The sequence below is a fragment of the Bidens hawaiensis genome, unplaced genomic scaffold (assembly GCF_021521415.1).
Source record: "Bidens hawaiensis isolate Kalapana, Puna unplaced genomic scaffold, B.hawaiensis_p1.1 tig00012635_1, whole genome shotgun sequence".
Lineage (NCBI taxonomy): Eukaryota > Viridiplantae > Streptophyta > Magnoliopsida > Asterales > Asteraceae > Bidens > Bidens hawaiensis.
The window spans coordinates 695200-710591 of NW_027492041.1; the positions used below are offsets into that span (position 1 = coordinate 695200).

The 15392-nt window shown below is 38.4% G+C and overlaps 1 protein-coding gene across 1 annotated transcript; it reads right to left on the minus strand.

The window, feature by feature from the left end:
- Positions 1-5509: 5509 nt before the first annotated feature.
- Positions 5510-7235, minus strand: LOC143541675 (uncharacterized). The gene is made up of 4 exons (XM_077034441.1): positions 6787-7235; positions 6454-6722; positions 6133-6352; positions 5510-6059 (listed from the first exon to the last, which is right to left on the minus strand). The coding sequence occupies exons 1-4, from the start codon at positions 7233-7235 to the stop codon at positions 5510-5512; spliced, it is 1488 nt and encodes a 495-aa protein (XP_076890556.1).
- Between the last annotated feature and the right edge of the window lie 8157 nt (positions 7236-15392).

Genomic DNA, 15392 nt, shown 5'->3' on the forward strand with positions numbered 1-15392 from the left:
GCAGCGATTTAAAAGAAGATTTTTCAGTTGAATTGGCTAATGGCGAAACTGTTTTAATTAACTCGGTGATTAAAGATTGCACGCTTAACCTTAACGAAAACGATTTTCTGATCGACCTCATCCCCATGCCTCTTGGAAGCTTTGATGTTATCATTGGTATGGACTGGCTTACGCATAATCGCGCCGAAGTTATTTGCGCCAAGAAGTTGATTCGCATTCCTCGAGAAAATGGTGATCTTCACATCTACGGCGAAAAACCCTCCCGCGGTCTTAAGATTATGTCCTGCGCCGAAGCCCACAGACTCATGCGGAAGAAGTGTGTTGCATTCTTAGCCCATGTGGTTAAACCTGCTGAAGAGAAGAAGCTTCGCGATATCCCTGTTGTGCGTGATTTCCCTGAAGTTTTTCCTGATGATCTTCCTGGTATCCCTCCCGCTCGTGAAGTCGAGTTCCGTATTGATCTTGTCCCTGGTGCTTCCCCCGTGGCTAAATCTCCTTATCGTCTTGCACCCGCTGAGATGCAAGAATTGGCAAGCCAACTTCAAGAGTTGACTGCTAAAGGATTCATCCGCCCTAGCTCTTCGCCCTGGGGTGCTCCGGTGTTGTTCGTTAAAAAGAAAGATGGATCGTTTCGCATGTGTATTGATTACCGCGAGTTGAACAAACTCACCATTAAAAACCGGTATCCCTTACCGCGTATTGACGACCTCTTTGATCAACTCCAAGGTGCCTCTTGTTTCTCGAAGATTGATCTCCGCTCTGGCTATCACCAGTTGCGCATCCGCGATGAAGATGTTCCGAAGACTGCTTTTCGAACTCGTTATGGCCATTTTGAATTCTTGGTCATGTCCTTCGGTTTAACCAACGCACCCGCCGTTTTCATGGATCTAATGAACCGGGTGTGTAGGCCTTTCTTGGATAAATTCGTGATTGTGTTTATCGATGATGTTCTGGTGTATTCTAAGACCAAGGCCGAGCATGAGCAACATCTCCGATTGGTGTTGCAAAAGCTTAGAGCCGAGCAGCTCTTTGCCAAGCTTTCCAAGTGTGAATTCTGGTCTGATGAAGTACAGTTTCTTGGTCATGTTGTAAACAAGATGGGTATTCATGTCGACCCATCCAAAATTGAAGCAATCAAGAACTGGATTACGCCATCCTCTCCTTCTGAGATCCGTTCCTTCTGGGCTTAGCTGGTTACTACCGGCGATTCATTTCGAACTTCTCGAAGATCGCTTTGCCTTTAACAGCTCTAACGCACAAAGGTAAACCATATATTTGGGGCTCGAAGCAAGAAGAAGCCTTTCTAACGCTCAAGCGTTTGTTGTGTGAAGCTCCTGTTCTTGCGCTACCTGAGGGTAATGATGATTTTGTCGTGTATTGCGATGCATCCAACCAAGGTCTCGGTTGTGTTCTTATGCAACGAGGCAAGGTTATCGCTTACGCATCAAGGCAACTCAAGGTTCATGAAAAGAATTATACAACTCACGATCTCGAACTTGGTGCAGTTGTATTTGCCTTGAAGATCTGGAGACACTACCTTTATGGTACTAAGTGTATCCTCTACACTGACCATAAAAGCCTTCAGCATATCTTTGATCAAAAGGAACTTAACATGAGGCAACGCCGATGGAACGAACTCATCAGCGATTACGATTGTGAGATCCGGTATCATCCTGGTAAGGCTAATGTGGTAGCCGATGCGCTCAGCCGAAAACCCTGCCAGCTTAACTGTATTTTGCCGCGCACGCAGCTTCACTTCGCGCCGATTCAAAGCAACCTTGAATCGCGTATTCGTGACGCGCAGCGCGCATCCATCAGTAATGGTAACCTTCGCGCCGAGTTAGCGTGTGGCGCGGAAGCGCATTTTGTCCCTAATCTGAGTGGAATTCTCTGCTATCTCAATCGCATCTGGATTCCCTTTGATGAGAATCTTCGCGCTGATATCCTGAGTGAAGCGCATAAATCTCGGTATTCTATTCATCCCGGCGCTGATAAGATGTACAAGGATTTGCGCATTACTTATTGGTGGCCCGGTATGAAAAAGGATATTGCTGTGTTCGTAGCTAGATGCCTGACTTGTTCTAAAGTAAAAGCTGAACACCAACGCCCATCTGGTTTGCTCGAATAACCAGAAATTCCTACGTGGAAATGGGAATGTGTAGCGATGGACTTTATTACCAAGTTACCTTTGACAGCAAGCAAACATGATAGCATTTGGGTAATAGTGGATCGTTTGACTAAGTCTGCTCACTTTCTGCCCATTCGTGAAAACTACCGTGTTGAGCAACTCGCGCAGCTTTATGTCAAGGATATTGTCTGCCGCCATGGTACTCCTTTGAGCATCATATCCGATCGCGATGGCCGTTTTATATCTCGCTTTTGGAAATCTCTCCAATCTGCGCTAGGAACTCGCTTGGACATGAGTACGGCATATCATCCCCAGACTGACGGTCAGTCTGAGCGAACTATTCAGACTCTTGAGGATATGCTCCGATCTTGTGTTCTTGATTTTGGAGGTAATTGGGATTCGCACCTGCCTTTGATCGAGTTCTCTTATAATAACAGCTATCATTCCAGTATTGGTATGGCCCCATTTGAAGCACTTTACGGTCGTAAGTGCCGCTCCCCGATTTGTTGGAGCGAAGTGGGTGAAACTCAAATCACAGGACCCAACTTGTTCAAGAGACAACCGATAAAATCGCCAAGATCCGTGATCATCTGCTGACTGCCAGAAGCCGACAGAAGAGTTACGCAGATCGTAGGCGGAAGCCTCTCGAATTTCAAGTTGGTGATCTTGTTCTCCTCAAGGTGTCGCCCTGGAAAGGTGTTGTCCGCTTTGGGAAGAAAGGTAAGCTTGCTCCTCGATATGTTGGTCCATTCAAGATTCTCGCGCATGTGGGAAAAGTTGCATACAGACTTGACCTGCCGCCCGCGCTCAGTAATGTGCATCCAACGTTCCATGTATCCAATCTCAAGAAGTGTTTAGCTGACGAGAACCTTCACATTCCACTTGATGAAGTTCAAGTTGATGAAACTATGCATTTCGTTGAGAAGCCTGTTGAGATTATGGATCGCGAGGTTAAGCAAACCAAGCGCAGTCGTATCCCTATCGTGAAAGTTCGCTGGGAGTCCAAGCGCGGAGCCGAGTTTACATGGGAAAGGGAAGATCAAATGAAGATCAAGTACCCGCACCTGTTCTCTGCGCAACCTACTTCGAGATAAATTTCGGGACGAAATTTCTTAAAGTAGGGGAGACTGTGACATCTGACCCGATCCGACCCGACCCAGGTACCCGTTTCTCTGACCCGATCTCTTTCTTTTATGATTTAATATTTATTTATACTTATATTTTACTTTCAATAATAATAATATACTTTTCCCTCCCGCCTCTTTCTCTCTCTTTCTTTCCGCCGTTCCGTCCCTCTCCTCTCTTTCCGCCTTCTTTTCCCTCTTGTCGCCGTCCCGCCCTTAAGCCTTGAACCCTTTCCTTAACTCTTTGCTTGTCCTTTGGTTCTTCCCGCATAAGGATGTCTGCAGCTCCACGCGCCAGACTCCTTACATGGAAGCCTGCGTGAAGACATCTTGTTCCTGCGATGCGTGAAGAGAACTCTTCTCGCAGCGCGCTAAGAATGCATGTTCTTCCCGCAATGCGCTAAGAATGAATGTTCTTCCCGCAATGCGCTTAGAATTCTAGTTCTTCACGCAGCACGCTAAGGATTTGTGATTCTTCCCGCAGTGCGCTAAGGATTGTTGTGCCAGCCTTCGCGCTCGCGCACTCAGCCTTCCCGCGCTTAACCCTTGTATCTTCTGTTTATTCTAGCCGTTTGCTTTTGTCATGTCTTTTCTTCTGAGCTGTTGACCTAACCTATCTAATGTCTGAATAGTTACTTTCGGCGCAGCATGCGTACCAACCCCATTGGTTGGTAGAAAAAGTGACTGACATTATCTTTTGAGATCTGCTTTTCCATGCTTTAACCAGTAACTTTATCTGTCCTCTCCCATGCCTTTTTACTGTTCCCTGTCAGCCTTTTTCTCTTTTTCCTTGCTGCCATATCTTTTGATATCTTTTGCTTTTGGAATCTTTTGCTTTTTGAGATCTTTTCCCCTTTTTCTAGGGATTGTGTTCCCTAGGGTTTCCCTATAAAAAATAATGTTAATTTCCTAACACTACACACACAAAGCACTTAATCTCTCTTATTCTCTCTTGCTCCTTGCTCTCTCTGCCGTCCTCCTCTCTGCCTCCGTCTTCCTCCCTGTTCTGCCCTGCTTTTCCGGTAATATATATATATATATAATAATTTACTTATGCTAACTTATAATCAAGACTTAACCCAATCATTAAAACAATAATCTTGTTTATAGGTTAACTTGTGCTTGTTTAAAGTTGGTTCTTGCTTTATCTATCATCGCATCTTTATCAAGTGAGTAATCTCGTATCTAATCCCTTTTTATTTTTAACGTTTTGGGATGTTCATGTGTTCGTACAAACTTAGAGTCAAACTTGTTTATGAACTTTAGTCGCGCAGTATCCCATGTGTTGAGGACGTTTACTTGGCTGTTTATTTGTATGTGTGTATCATTAACCGCTTTGTTCGGCCTATTCCGAAGTTTTCATGGATCCATTAGATGAACACGGGAGACCTATCGTTTACGGTTTTCTTTGTTTACACTTGCACAGATGTTTTCTCGTTTTTGTGCTCAATTGGGAGCACGGATTGAACTATGAACTATGAGCTATGATCTATTTAGGCTTGATCACAATCTGATTGCACCCTTGTTAAACACCAGACATACACGTGTTGCGCGCAGATTTATTGCTATCTATGTATTGTATTAAACTTGATTTCTCACCAACACGCAAGTGTTTGACGTTTATTTTAACACATGTTCAGGTTTGCAGTAGTTGTTTTGGAGCTTGTGGACACATAGGAAGTTTTCTTTATTTTGGACCTAGATTAAAATGTATCAAGACAAGTTATTGCTGTTCGAATATTATGATTTATAATATATTGATTATGTTGGTTTATTTATATCTTATGTATACGTTGCGCATGCGTGAATGAATGTATTTATTAAATATTGACACCCAATAGTGTCACGAGTAATGAAACAATATGTGGCGCCCCGATGTATAATCCGCCTTTGGTCGGGGTGTTACAAAAGTGTCCCAATATGGTTTGACATGTAAATGGTCAAACAACAGGTGACTTTGGTTCCATTGTATTCAACAACCAACAATTTCATACAACATAACAATAACATATAGACATCAACATCAGCATGCGAACAATAACATCAATTACCATATGCATTCAACAACTAACAATTTCATACTCCATAACAATTTCATACACCATAATTATTCCATGGACAATCCACACTACATCCCTAATAGCAGTCAACACATATTACATCCTAAAAGACTACACAAAAGACAACCCTTAGAGAACCCAAAATATTGTTCCATGGAATACACAATTAAAACCCAACAAGCATACAACCCAAAATATTATTTTTCCACTGCAGCAGTGCATGATCTTATGTTGTGCCCTTTTTGATGACATCCCGCGCAAGCGTTGCTACCTGGTGGCCTTGACTTCTTAACTGTTTTTGCTTTCTTGGATGGGCCTTGTTCTTCAACTTCCAAAGTTTTGCCATTTGCCTTCTTACCCTTCTTACCTTCTTCAACTTCCACAACTGACTTTTTCCTGGATTTCTTTGGCCTTCCAATAGGCTTATGATACTTAGGTGCTGTGATTTGTGTTGGCACCTTTGACTTGGGCCACATAGTCATATCATTAATAGGGTAGACTTTGTAATTGTATACAGCCTTCCACCTCTCCATTTTGTATACTGGATTGACATATGTTTCTGGTTTACCAACATTTGGGTCATGAGTAGCCTTCACCCAAACACTTGCCACAACATGTCTGCATGGTATCCCAGTGACTTCCCACCTCCTACACGCACAAGTGTTTGTTCTCAAGTTCACCATACACTGATCACCATTTGGTCCAGTGACTTGATAATGTTCCTCACCATTCCATTGCACATTGTACCTATTATTTGAATGTATATGAATAATGCATATTCAATTTATGTTCAAAGACACATGAAACGATTAGAACTGACCTGTTAGCTTCCTTTATCATTGAGTCCATAACCTTAGTAGCATATGGTGTTAGCAAGCCTGATGACTTATCAATTACTTTTAGAACATTCACAATCTTCCTCATAAGGTACTCCCTTATGTATTCCAATAATGTGATTATTGGTTTGTCCCGTCCATCTACCAACTTAGAATTGAAGACTTCACACATGTTATTGGTGAACACATCTGATAGTGCTCTTCCTATTGTAACAAAATAATCTATATTATGATCAAGACATCTTCCTTTCATAAACATATCAACACTCAAGCTAACAATTCAGAAAGGCAAAAGAAATTGTTACCAGTAAAGTGTGATCTTGACCAATGCTCTGGTGGGATTTTAGACACCCAAAGATGTGCCTTTTTGTTCAACCTTTTTAAATTATCCATTTCCCTCTCATAATGAGCATTTGTTGTACATGCGGCCAGTTTCCAGATAGCATCTGTGTAAATCTTGCCTTTAAATATGTGCTTAATATTTTCAGTAATGTGTCTAACACAAAATCTATGCTCTGCACTAGGAAACACCCTTTCCGCTGCTTGGATAAGGCCCTGTACATATAAGGAAGATCTGTCAGTGACATGATCTTAGATAGAAATAAAAAATTATGGAATGAAAAGGAGTGTATATAAACTTTTGTTTGTCACTCATGAAGGTAAACTTAGATCTACTATCCAGGCCCAAATCATCACCAAGGCATTGCAAAAACCATTGCCAAGAGAGCATTGTTTCAGCTTCTACAATTGCATATGCTAAAGGGTAATATCCATTGTTTGGATCTTGACCAACTGATGTGAGCAATTGACCAGGCCAAGCACTTTTGAGGAAAGCCCCATCCAGTCCCAAAAGATCTCTCCCAATAGCTTTGAAACCTTGTTTCAAAGGCCCCAAGCATACATAGATTCTCTTAAAAGTTCTTGTCTCAGATGTGGGGTCAGTGAAATTTTCTACTTCAAGGTGAACAGTTGTACCTGGATTAGCATTTTTCAACTCTTCAATGTAATCCCTCAGCAGCCCATATTGAGATATGAAATTTCCATTAATTTGTTCCTTGGCCAAATTCTTTGCCCTATATGCTTTCATGTCAGAAACACCAACCTCAAACTTCCTCTAGAACTTATCTTTGATACCTTTATTTGAAATCTTGGGGTTATCTTGGAGTTCCTCAATTAAGTGATGAGATAGGAAGGTTGCTGTGCAGGCATAAATTTTCCTTGTTTGAAGGCATTTATGGTTAGTCACCAACTTGGTTATTATCCAAAATCTTGTTTATTTCTGGTAAGAAAGCAACAGAACCCAAGGGCATTTATTGATATGTGGGTCTTTCCTTTTTCCTCTACCCCCAACATGTTTATCTTTTGACCCTTTGTCTTTACCACAACTGCTAGATCCAACCCCCAAACTTTTTTCCCTATGGGACCCATCTTCCAATTCACCTTCACACACTGCCCTTACCCTTATACGATCATCTTTTCGAATCCTAATTTGTCTTCTTGTTTCAACAGCATGTGATCTAATCAATTTCTTCACCTCTTCCTTTGTACCAAACACTTGACCCTTATAAAAAAGGGAATCTATGTCTTTGTCATCCATTTCTTTTTTATAAATTTTATCATTATCCAACATTACATCTTCCATTTCCATTTCTAAACCATCTAAACTATCAATGGCAGCCTGGTGATCAACATCAATATCAGTATGCAATCTAAAATCCCTCATATCTACATCGACATCATTTGTTGTGTCACCATCTTCTAACATGTAATCACTATCTTCCTCGTCAATACCATCCCCTGTCTCATCTCTCCCATCATAGTTTTCATCTCTACTGTCATCATCTCCACTACTATCATCTCTACTGTCATCATCTCCACTGCTATCATCTCCACTGCCATCATCTCCACTGCCACCATCTCCACTGCCACCATCTCCCATGAAATTACCTTCATCTCCCATGAAATTACCTTCATTTCCCATGACATTACCTTCAACTCCCATGACATTACCTTCATTTGTAGTTTGGTGAGTCTCACCTTCATTTGTAGGTTGGTGATTATCACCTTCTTCATGATCACCAAAGGTATTGTCTCCAAATGAAGGGTCGAATTCAGGGTCGTCTAATACAAGATCAATTTGCTCTTGTTGTCCACTGCTTTGGCCAACTTCATTTGTACTAGCATGCCAACCCAACAAAAATCTTTTTCTCTTGGCTAAATTAGACATATCAGTTGCTATCTCCATTGCCATATGCTCTTTATCAGTGATTTCTTTAATTGCAACCTTTGATGGTGAGCAAAAATATGTGTGGAGAGTGGTTGTTTCATGCTCAACATACACACTCATTACTTTATGCTCTCCAACATACTGAGCAAATCCCCTAATATCTTCATCACTTCCCAAAGCTCTAAGCCCAAAATCCAAATCTTCATTTGGAACTAGATAATGGTAGTATCTAGTTTCTTCTTTAGAGTAACCTATTTGCTCCAAGATTCGATCAACCTCATGAACAGAAAACATGTCAATATCGAGTTCATGAATATGATGCACCACACCTCTATTATAAACTCTTCCAAGGAATTTGGTAAATTTACCACCATTGTGCAACATTATGGAAAACATATGAGGTAATCCAACTACAAAATATGTAACATCCTAAAAATTTTAATGATGAATAAATGAAGTTATGTTTAGTGATTTCGCGTAATTAATTAATATCGGGTAGGGAGCGGGTCTTGGACGTGGATTAATTGAGATGGGTTAAATGAGAATGGGATTTCAGGGATATAAATACCCCCAAAATCCCAAAATATCTTCATTTTCACCAAACTCCCTAACACCCCAAAACACACACACACCACACACATACCGCCGCCGGTCGGCCGAGCCAAGGGAAGAGTCGGGCAGGTCCGAGAGAGAGCGATTAGTGTACTAGCAAGTAAACGAGATCCAAACAAGCCCAAAAAGGTATGATTCTTGATCCTTGAAGTTTAAAGATCCAAGCTTTTTAGTGTATAAGCGACCGAAAATGGTCGGGAAGCGTAGTGGGTGATATTGAACCATAGCAAGGGTGTTAAAATCGCTCAAAATGCTGGAAAGAAACCGAACAGCGGCTGTCTGGGCAACTTCGCCTTCATCTGGGCAACTTCGCCTTCAAAGCGATGAACTTCGCCTGCAAGCCAAGTTCGCCTGATGAACTTCGCCTGCAAGCTAAGTTCGCCTGATGGCAACTTCGCTTAAAGCTAAGTTCGCCTGATGACAACTTCGCCTAGAGCTAAGTTCGCCTGAGGCTTAACTTCGCCTAAAGCTAAGTTCGGCTGATGACAATTTCGCCTAAAGCTAAGTTCGCCTAAGGTTTAACTTCGCCTAAAGCTAAGTTCGCCTAAGGTTTAACTTCGCCTAAAGCCAAGTTCGATTAGAAAATAAATTAAAAACCTAATGAAAAATGTGTTAAGACAGTTAATGGAAATAAAATTTTTCCAAGCTGACCTGGCAGCTCGACCCCAGCCAGGGGCTCTGCCCCTTGGACCCTGCTAGGGGCTGCCGCCCCTAGACCCCGCTGCCAGGGGCGATGCCCCCGGACCCCCGTTTGTTGTGGGTCATATAAAGATAGAAATACATTATGAGAAGTGATAGTTAATTGATACGTATACTTGTTATACAGTCAGCCGTGCACAACTGAAGAAAGGGATTACGATTAACGGTGAACGTAACCGTGTTCAGGTGAGTTTCTAGCCCCATTCCTTGTTATGTTTTCGGGGCTGTGTGCATACTTGATGTGTTGTTAATACATTTATCCTAAGTGATAAGTGTATACCCTATGTGATATATGTGTTATGTAAGAATGATTGCTTGATGGTACGTGAACGATCTTCGGATATTGCACGTACTGTCAGGTTGTAATGCTATGTATAAGGTAAGTATAATATGAATGCTTATGCGTATGAACGTGATAGAGATAATAAAAGAAGGAAATAATGATGTATGGTTGTATGGTTACGAAAAGGGTACCGAGCCCTAATAATACTCGAGGTATGATGTATGGTTGTATGGTTACGAAAAGGGTACCGAGCCCTAAAAATACTCGGGGTATAATGTATGGTAACGAAGAGGGAATCGAACCCTACTAATATTCGAAAACTAGGGACCAGACCCTTATAATATATGTGATGTTAGGGACCAGACCCTTATAATATCTGTGATGTTAGGGAATCGAACCCTTCTAATATTCGAAACTAGGGACCAGACCCTTATAATATCTGTGATGGTAGGGACCAGACCCTTATAATATCTGTGATGTTAGGGAATCGAACCCTTCTAATATTCGAAAACTAGGGACCAGACCCTTATAATATCTGTGAGGTTATAGGGCGAAAGGCTCTTTAAAACGTATGATTATGTATGTAAAGAAAGTATGAAGGTAAAAATGAAAGTAAAAGCACTTAAGTGTGTATGAAAGAAAGTTAGGAGGTTAAGTATGAAATGTAAAGAATGTATTGTATGATTATGTGATTAACTAGAACTCACTCAGCGTAGCTGACTTTTAGTATGCACGCAGGTGAGTAGGATGAGACAGCTGGCTTGAGCGGGGACACATGGCAGAAGAATAAGAGCCTGGCATCTGAAGACTTATGATGTTTTAATTTTAATGCTTTAATGTTGAAAGACAATGGATGTTTTGAGACAAGTTATGAATTATGTAATGTTTTATGAAAGTTTTATATTCCGCGTAAATGTTTTAATTAACTCTGATATTTAAAAACTGTGTTTATGAGTAAATCCAACACGAAAGTAGGGCTACCGGTAACGGGGCCTTACAAAATAACAGTAATCACTGTGTAAGTACCAAAATTAAACTAAAAACGAGTACAAATTACTATAGTAAGCCCTAGAAAGTTGAAATTACCGTAGAAATTTGCATAATCTTCTTGATCGTGTGCTTCACCAATGTAGAATTGTGGCTCCATTATATCATCTGAGGGTGCTTGCTTGGTTTGATCGAGGATCGGAAGGTGAAAGAGTGTTAGGGCTTTGTAAGGGATTATTTAGGGGTTTTAAAATCAAAAGTGAGGGTGTTAAAGACATGTTGCAGGGATGGGTGAAAAGACAAAAGAACCCCTCACATGTTTCTCACGTGCAACCACTTAACGACGAAAAATGGATGGGTGTTAGCCAAAAGGACAAAAATCAAACAAACATCCCACGTAAAGGACACCGCCTGCAAAAAAACATTTTAAAGGACCTGATCCATAAATCGCATATGTTTAAAGGACAAAATTTGTAATTTTGTCTTTATTTTTCTTACCATTTTAACATTAGATTTCAAATAGTGATGATGTTTTTTTGGATTATTGTGTCTTGCTTTTAAACACATGATGTTTTTTTAGTTTACAAAGTCTTATTAAATGAGATTTATATTTGTCAATGAGCTTGTGGTGTAGTGGTAAGGAAGAGACTTGGTGTTTTATATTCTTGCCCTCATCATTTAGTTTCAGCGACACTAGGTGAATGAGTTTTACCTCACCGCACTTTTATGTCTTCGAGAGAGTATTCACAGGCGTTGGCTTTAGGTAAGAGTTTTCCACAGATCGAAAGACGAGTGTATCTCGATATGGTGAATTTAGCCAGTATCCCATTTGAAAGATTCACTGCCAGTTAAAAAAATGAGATTTACATTTTAAAAAAATTCTTTTAATATTTTGAAACTATGGTAAATATTTCTTTTCCCCTATCATAATCAACTTTTATCTTCATCGCACTTTTTGAGAATATGGGATTGGAAAAGTTTAAAGAAAATCTCATTTTCTTTTATTGTCTTGAAGCACATTTCCACATATATTTCTTTTAGATCTCTACTCTTTTCACTTGTACATTTAAAAATTGTTCTTTAAAAGATCTCATTTTCTTTGAAAGTATCTATATTATCAAACAAACTTTATTGTAAAAGCATAAAGTGAAGGCCTTTTAATGTACATCCCCTTTAACAAAATTTTTTCATAAATAAATCACCATCTCCAACAATATATCATGTCATAACTTAGTGATTTAGGATGATATTGAGATAACACTTTCAAGATAGAAAGTTGTAGTTAATAAATATAGAAAGTTGTAATTTTGTAACATGAGTTTGGCAAAAGTTGAGTAACTTACAATGACGCCAATTGAAGAACCTAAAGGGTGTACGGATTATTTTCATATTTATTTTTCGAAAATTATTTACATGCTTAAAGGTGATGAGCGATGACGCCTGATGCATAGTGGTTCTGGTGAATGTTAACAAATTTACTGTATGCTCAATTATCGATCTTTAATTGAGAGTGTGCTTTCACTAAAACTTTCTCTTTGATCGATTAGAGATCATCGTTTCAACGTCTCACTAAGTCAGGTACTGATTACCTTTCTTGTCTCTCTATCATAATAGAGATAACTTTCACGCCTCCCGTGTGTTAAACTTGAAAGGGATCAGTGCAAAATCTCACTAAAAAGGTAGTATCTCGCTAATCAGATAGTGGTCACCCTTTAACGATTTTGTAATCAGGTAGTGATTGCGTCTTCAATGTCTCACTGACAAACATAGTGGCTACCTTTACACTTCTCACCAACCGGGTAGTCATCATCGTTACAAGGTATACATATGACTCCGTTCATTTAGTAATTTAGTTGTTCTTTACTACTTTATTGAAACCACAAGGGAAAGTATAGTTGCAAATATAAATCTCATACCCGATTGCGAAATCGTGTCCTATGTTGGGCTCAATACATGCTGCATATCGTGCATACCCACGAATATCATGTATACCTATTTGTTTGTTTAATAAATAACCGTTAGAATTTTCAAACATTTATCTTTCTTACATTTCTATTCTTTAAAAAATATTTTTACTGAAAACACAAGTCTTAAAAAGCATTAATAATAAACTTATCATTTTACATTATCCAATATTATAAAGAAATAACCTATTTAAAAATATTTATATCATTCGTATCATATAAACAGGATACAGTTTTTTAATTAATCATGAATATACGTCTAGAATAAAATAATAATATTATATTATACAAAATAATAATAATAATAATAATAATAATAATAATAATAATAATAATAATAAAATTTCATACCCGATTATAAAACCGTGTCCTATGTTGGGCTCATTACATACTGCATATCATGCATACCCATATATATCATGTATACATGTTAAGTTGTTTAATAAATACCCGTCAGAATTTTCAAGCATTTATCTTTCTTATGTTTCTATTCTTTATATTTTTAGTGAAAACACAAATCTTAGAAAACAACACTAATAAAGTTATCATTTTACATTATCTAATATTATAAAGAAATAACCTATTTAAAAATATCTATATCATTCATATAATGTAGACAGGATGCAGTTTTCCAATTAATCATGAGTATACATCTAGAATAAAAATAATATATTATATTATACAAAATAATAATAATAGGGAAAATTCTCAAAATTTCCTATTTTAAGCGAGAGATTCCAAATATGTTCTTCTAATATTCAAATTTTCTTTTTGTCCCCTTGCTAACTCATTGTCATCTCTACGTTAGAAGTTCGAGACAATATGTTTATTAACTTGCCTTTTGCTGTCATATTAGCTCAAAACCGTCGTCTCACTGTAATGGTAGCTCAAAACTCGTTTCCTTCCCGTCATATTAGCTCAAAACTCGTTGCCCCCCTCCTCCACCATGTTAGCAAAAAAAATTCTACCTTATATTTACTAAAAACATGGATCCTAAACTTATTTTAAAAACATTTAAATATTTTTAATTTTATTGGTTTTTAAATTCTTGTATGCTGTATTTTGGATACTAATTACACGATTAAGAAAACTAGTGTATACCATCAAAAGCATTTTATGTGTATCTTGTTTAGATATAATTATTTAAATAACTAAAGTTATTAAATTTAATGTTTAAGTTAATATGGCGGGTAGACAGTTAGCTAACATGACGGGGAGAAGACTTTTTTTGAGCTCACATCATGGTGAGACGACAGGTTTTGAGCTAACATAACAGGGAGGCGACGAGTTAAGAAAAATGTAGTCTCGAACTCCTAACATAGAGGACATGACGTGTTAGTAAAGGGACAAAGATGAAATTTGAATTTTACGGGGACATATTTAGAATCTATCCTCAAAACGGAGACATTTTAGGAATTTTCCCGTAATAATAATAATAATAATAATTTATGTGAAAGACATAGTATTCATCTCTTCCAACTCCATTCACAATTCTCATCAATCAATTCAATTCAATTCAATTCAATTCAATTCTCTTTCTAATTCAATTTGATCAGCTTCACTTCAATTTTAATCTGACACGCGTGTTTTCGGTTATTCGGTAAGATTCCTTCGTTCGTTCGTTCAGTTTTCGTGTTGTTGTTGTTATTATTGAATGAATAATCGGATATTTGACTTAGACTTTGTTTCTGCTTAGGGTTTCTATAAGTAGAGTTAGATGATAATCGTGTTACTTCATTATTAAGGCTTGTTGAATTTGCTAGTATTCATAACTTGATTGCTTACTGTTTGTGAAAAATTCAAAGTATGTAGGTTCTGATGATGAAATATATATATACACATCTGTTTAGGAAGTCTAGTCGGTTTCGGTGAGTTACCGATTAATCTTTTGCTAATTGGCGACATTACTCGGAGAAATTGAAGCATAAAGTTGTTGAAGAATTAGACACCTGTTTCGTTTAATAGGATTCGTATCGGTTCATCTTGTGGTAAGATTCGTTCGGTCTCTGTGTTGTTATTATTGAATCATTGGAATTTGATGTGAGTTTTAGGAATTTGAGTACGAGTGTTGCTTAGGGTTTTGTTGCTTAGGGTTTTTTTTATGTGTAATAATATGTACAATCAGATGATATGAGGTTAAAATGATATTGTGTTAATTTCGTTACTTCATTCATGACTTGTAGAATTTAGTAGTTGATTTTGTTCTTTTTTTTAATGTAATTTTGAAAGTGATCAGCTTCTTGACAATGGCATATTTATATATGTTTTGGATGATTCTATTTGGAATTGATAGGGCTGTAAACGAACCGAACAAGGTCTTGTTCATGTTCGATCGTTAAGCTTTTATCAAACAAGCGAATGGTTCACGAACACCTAGCCGAACGGAATTTCGTGTTCATTCATTAAGGAAATGATATTATGTTAATTTTGTTCATTCATGACTGGTTGAATTTTAGTAGTCTTGTTCACTGT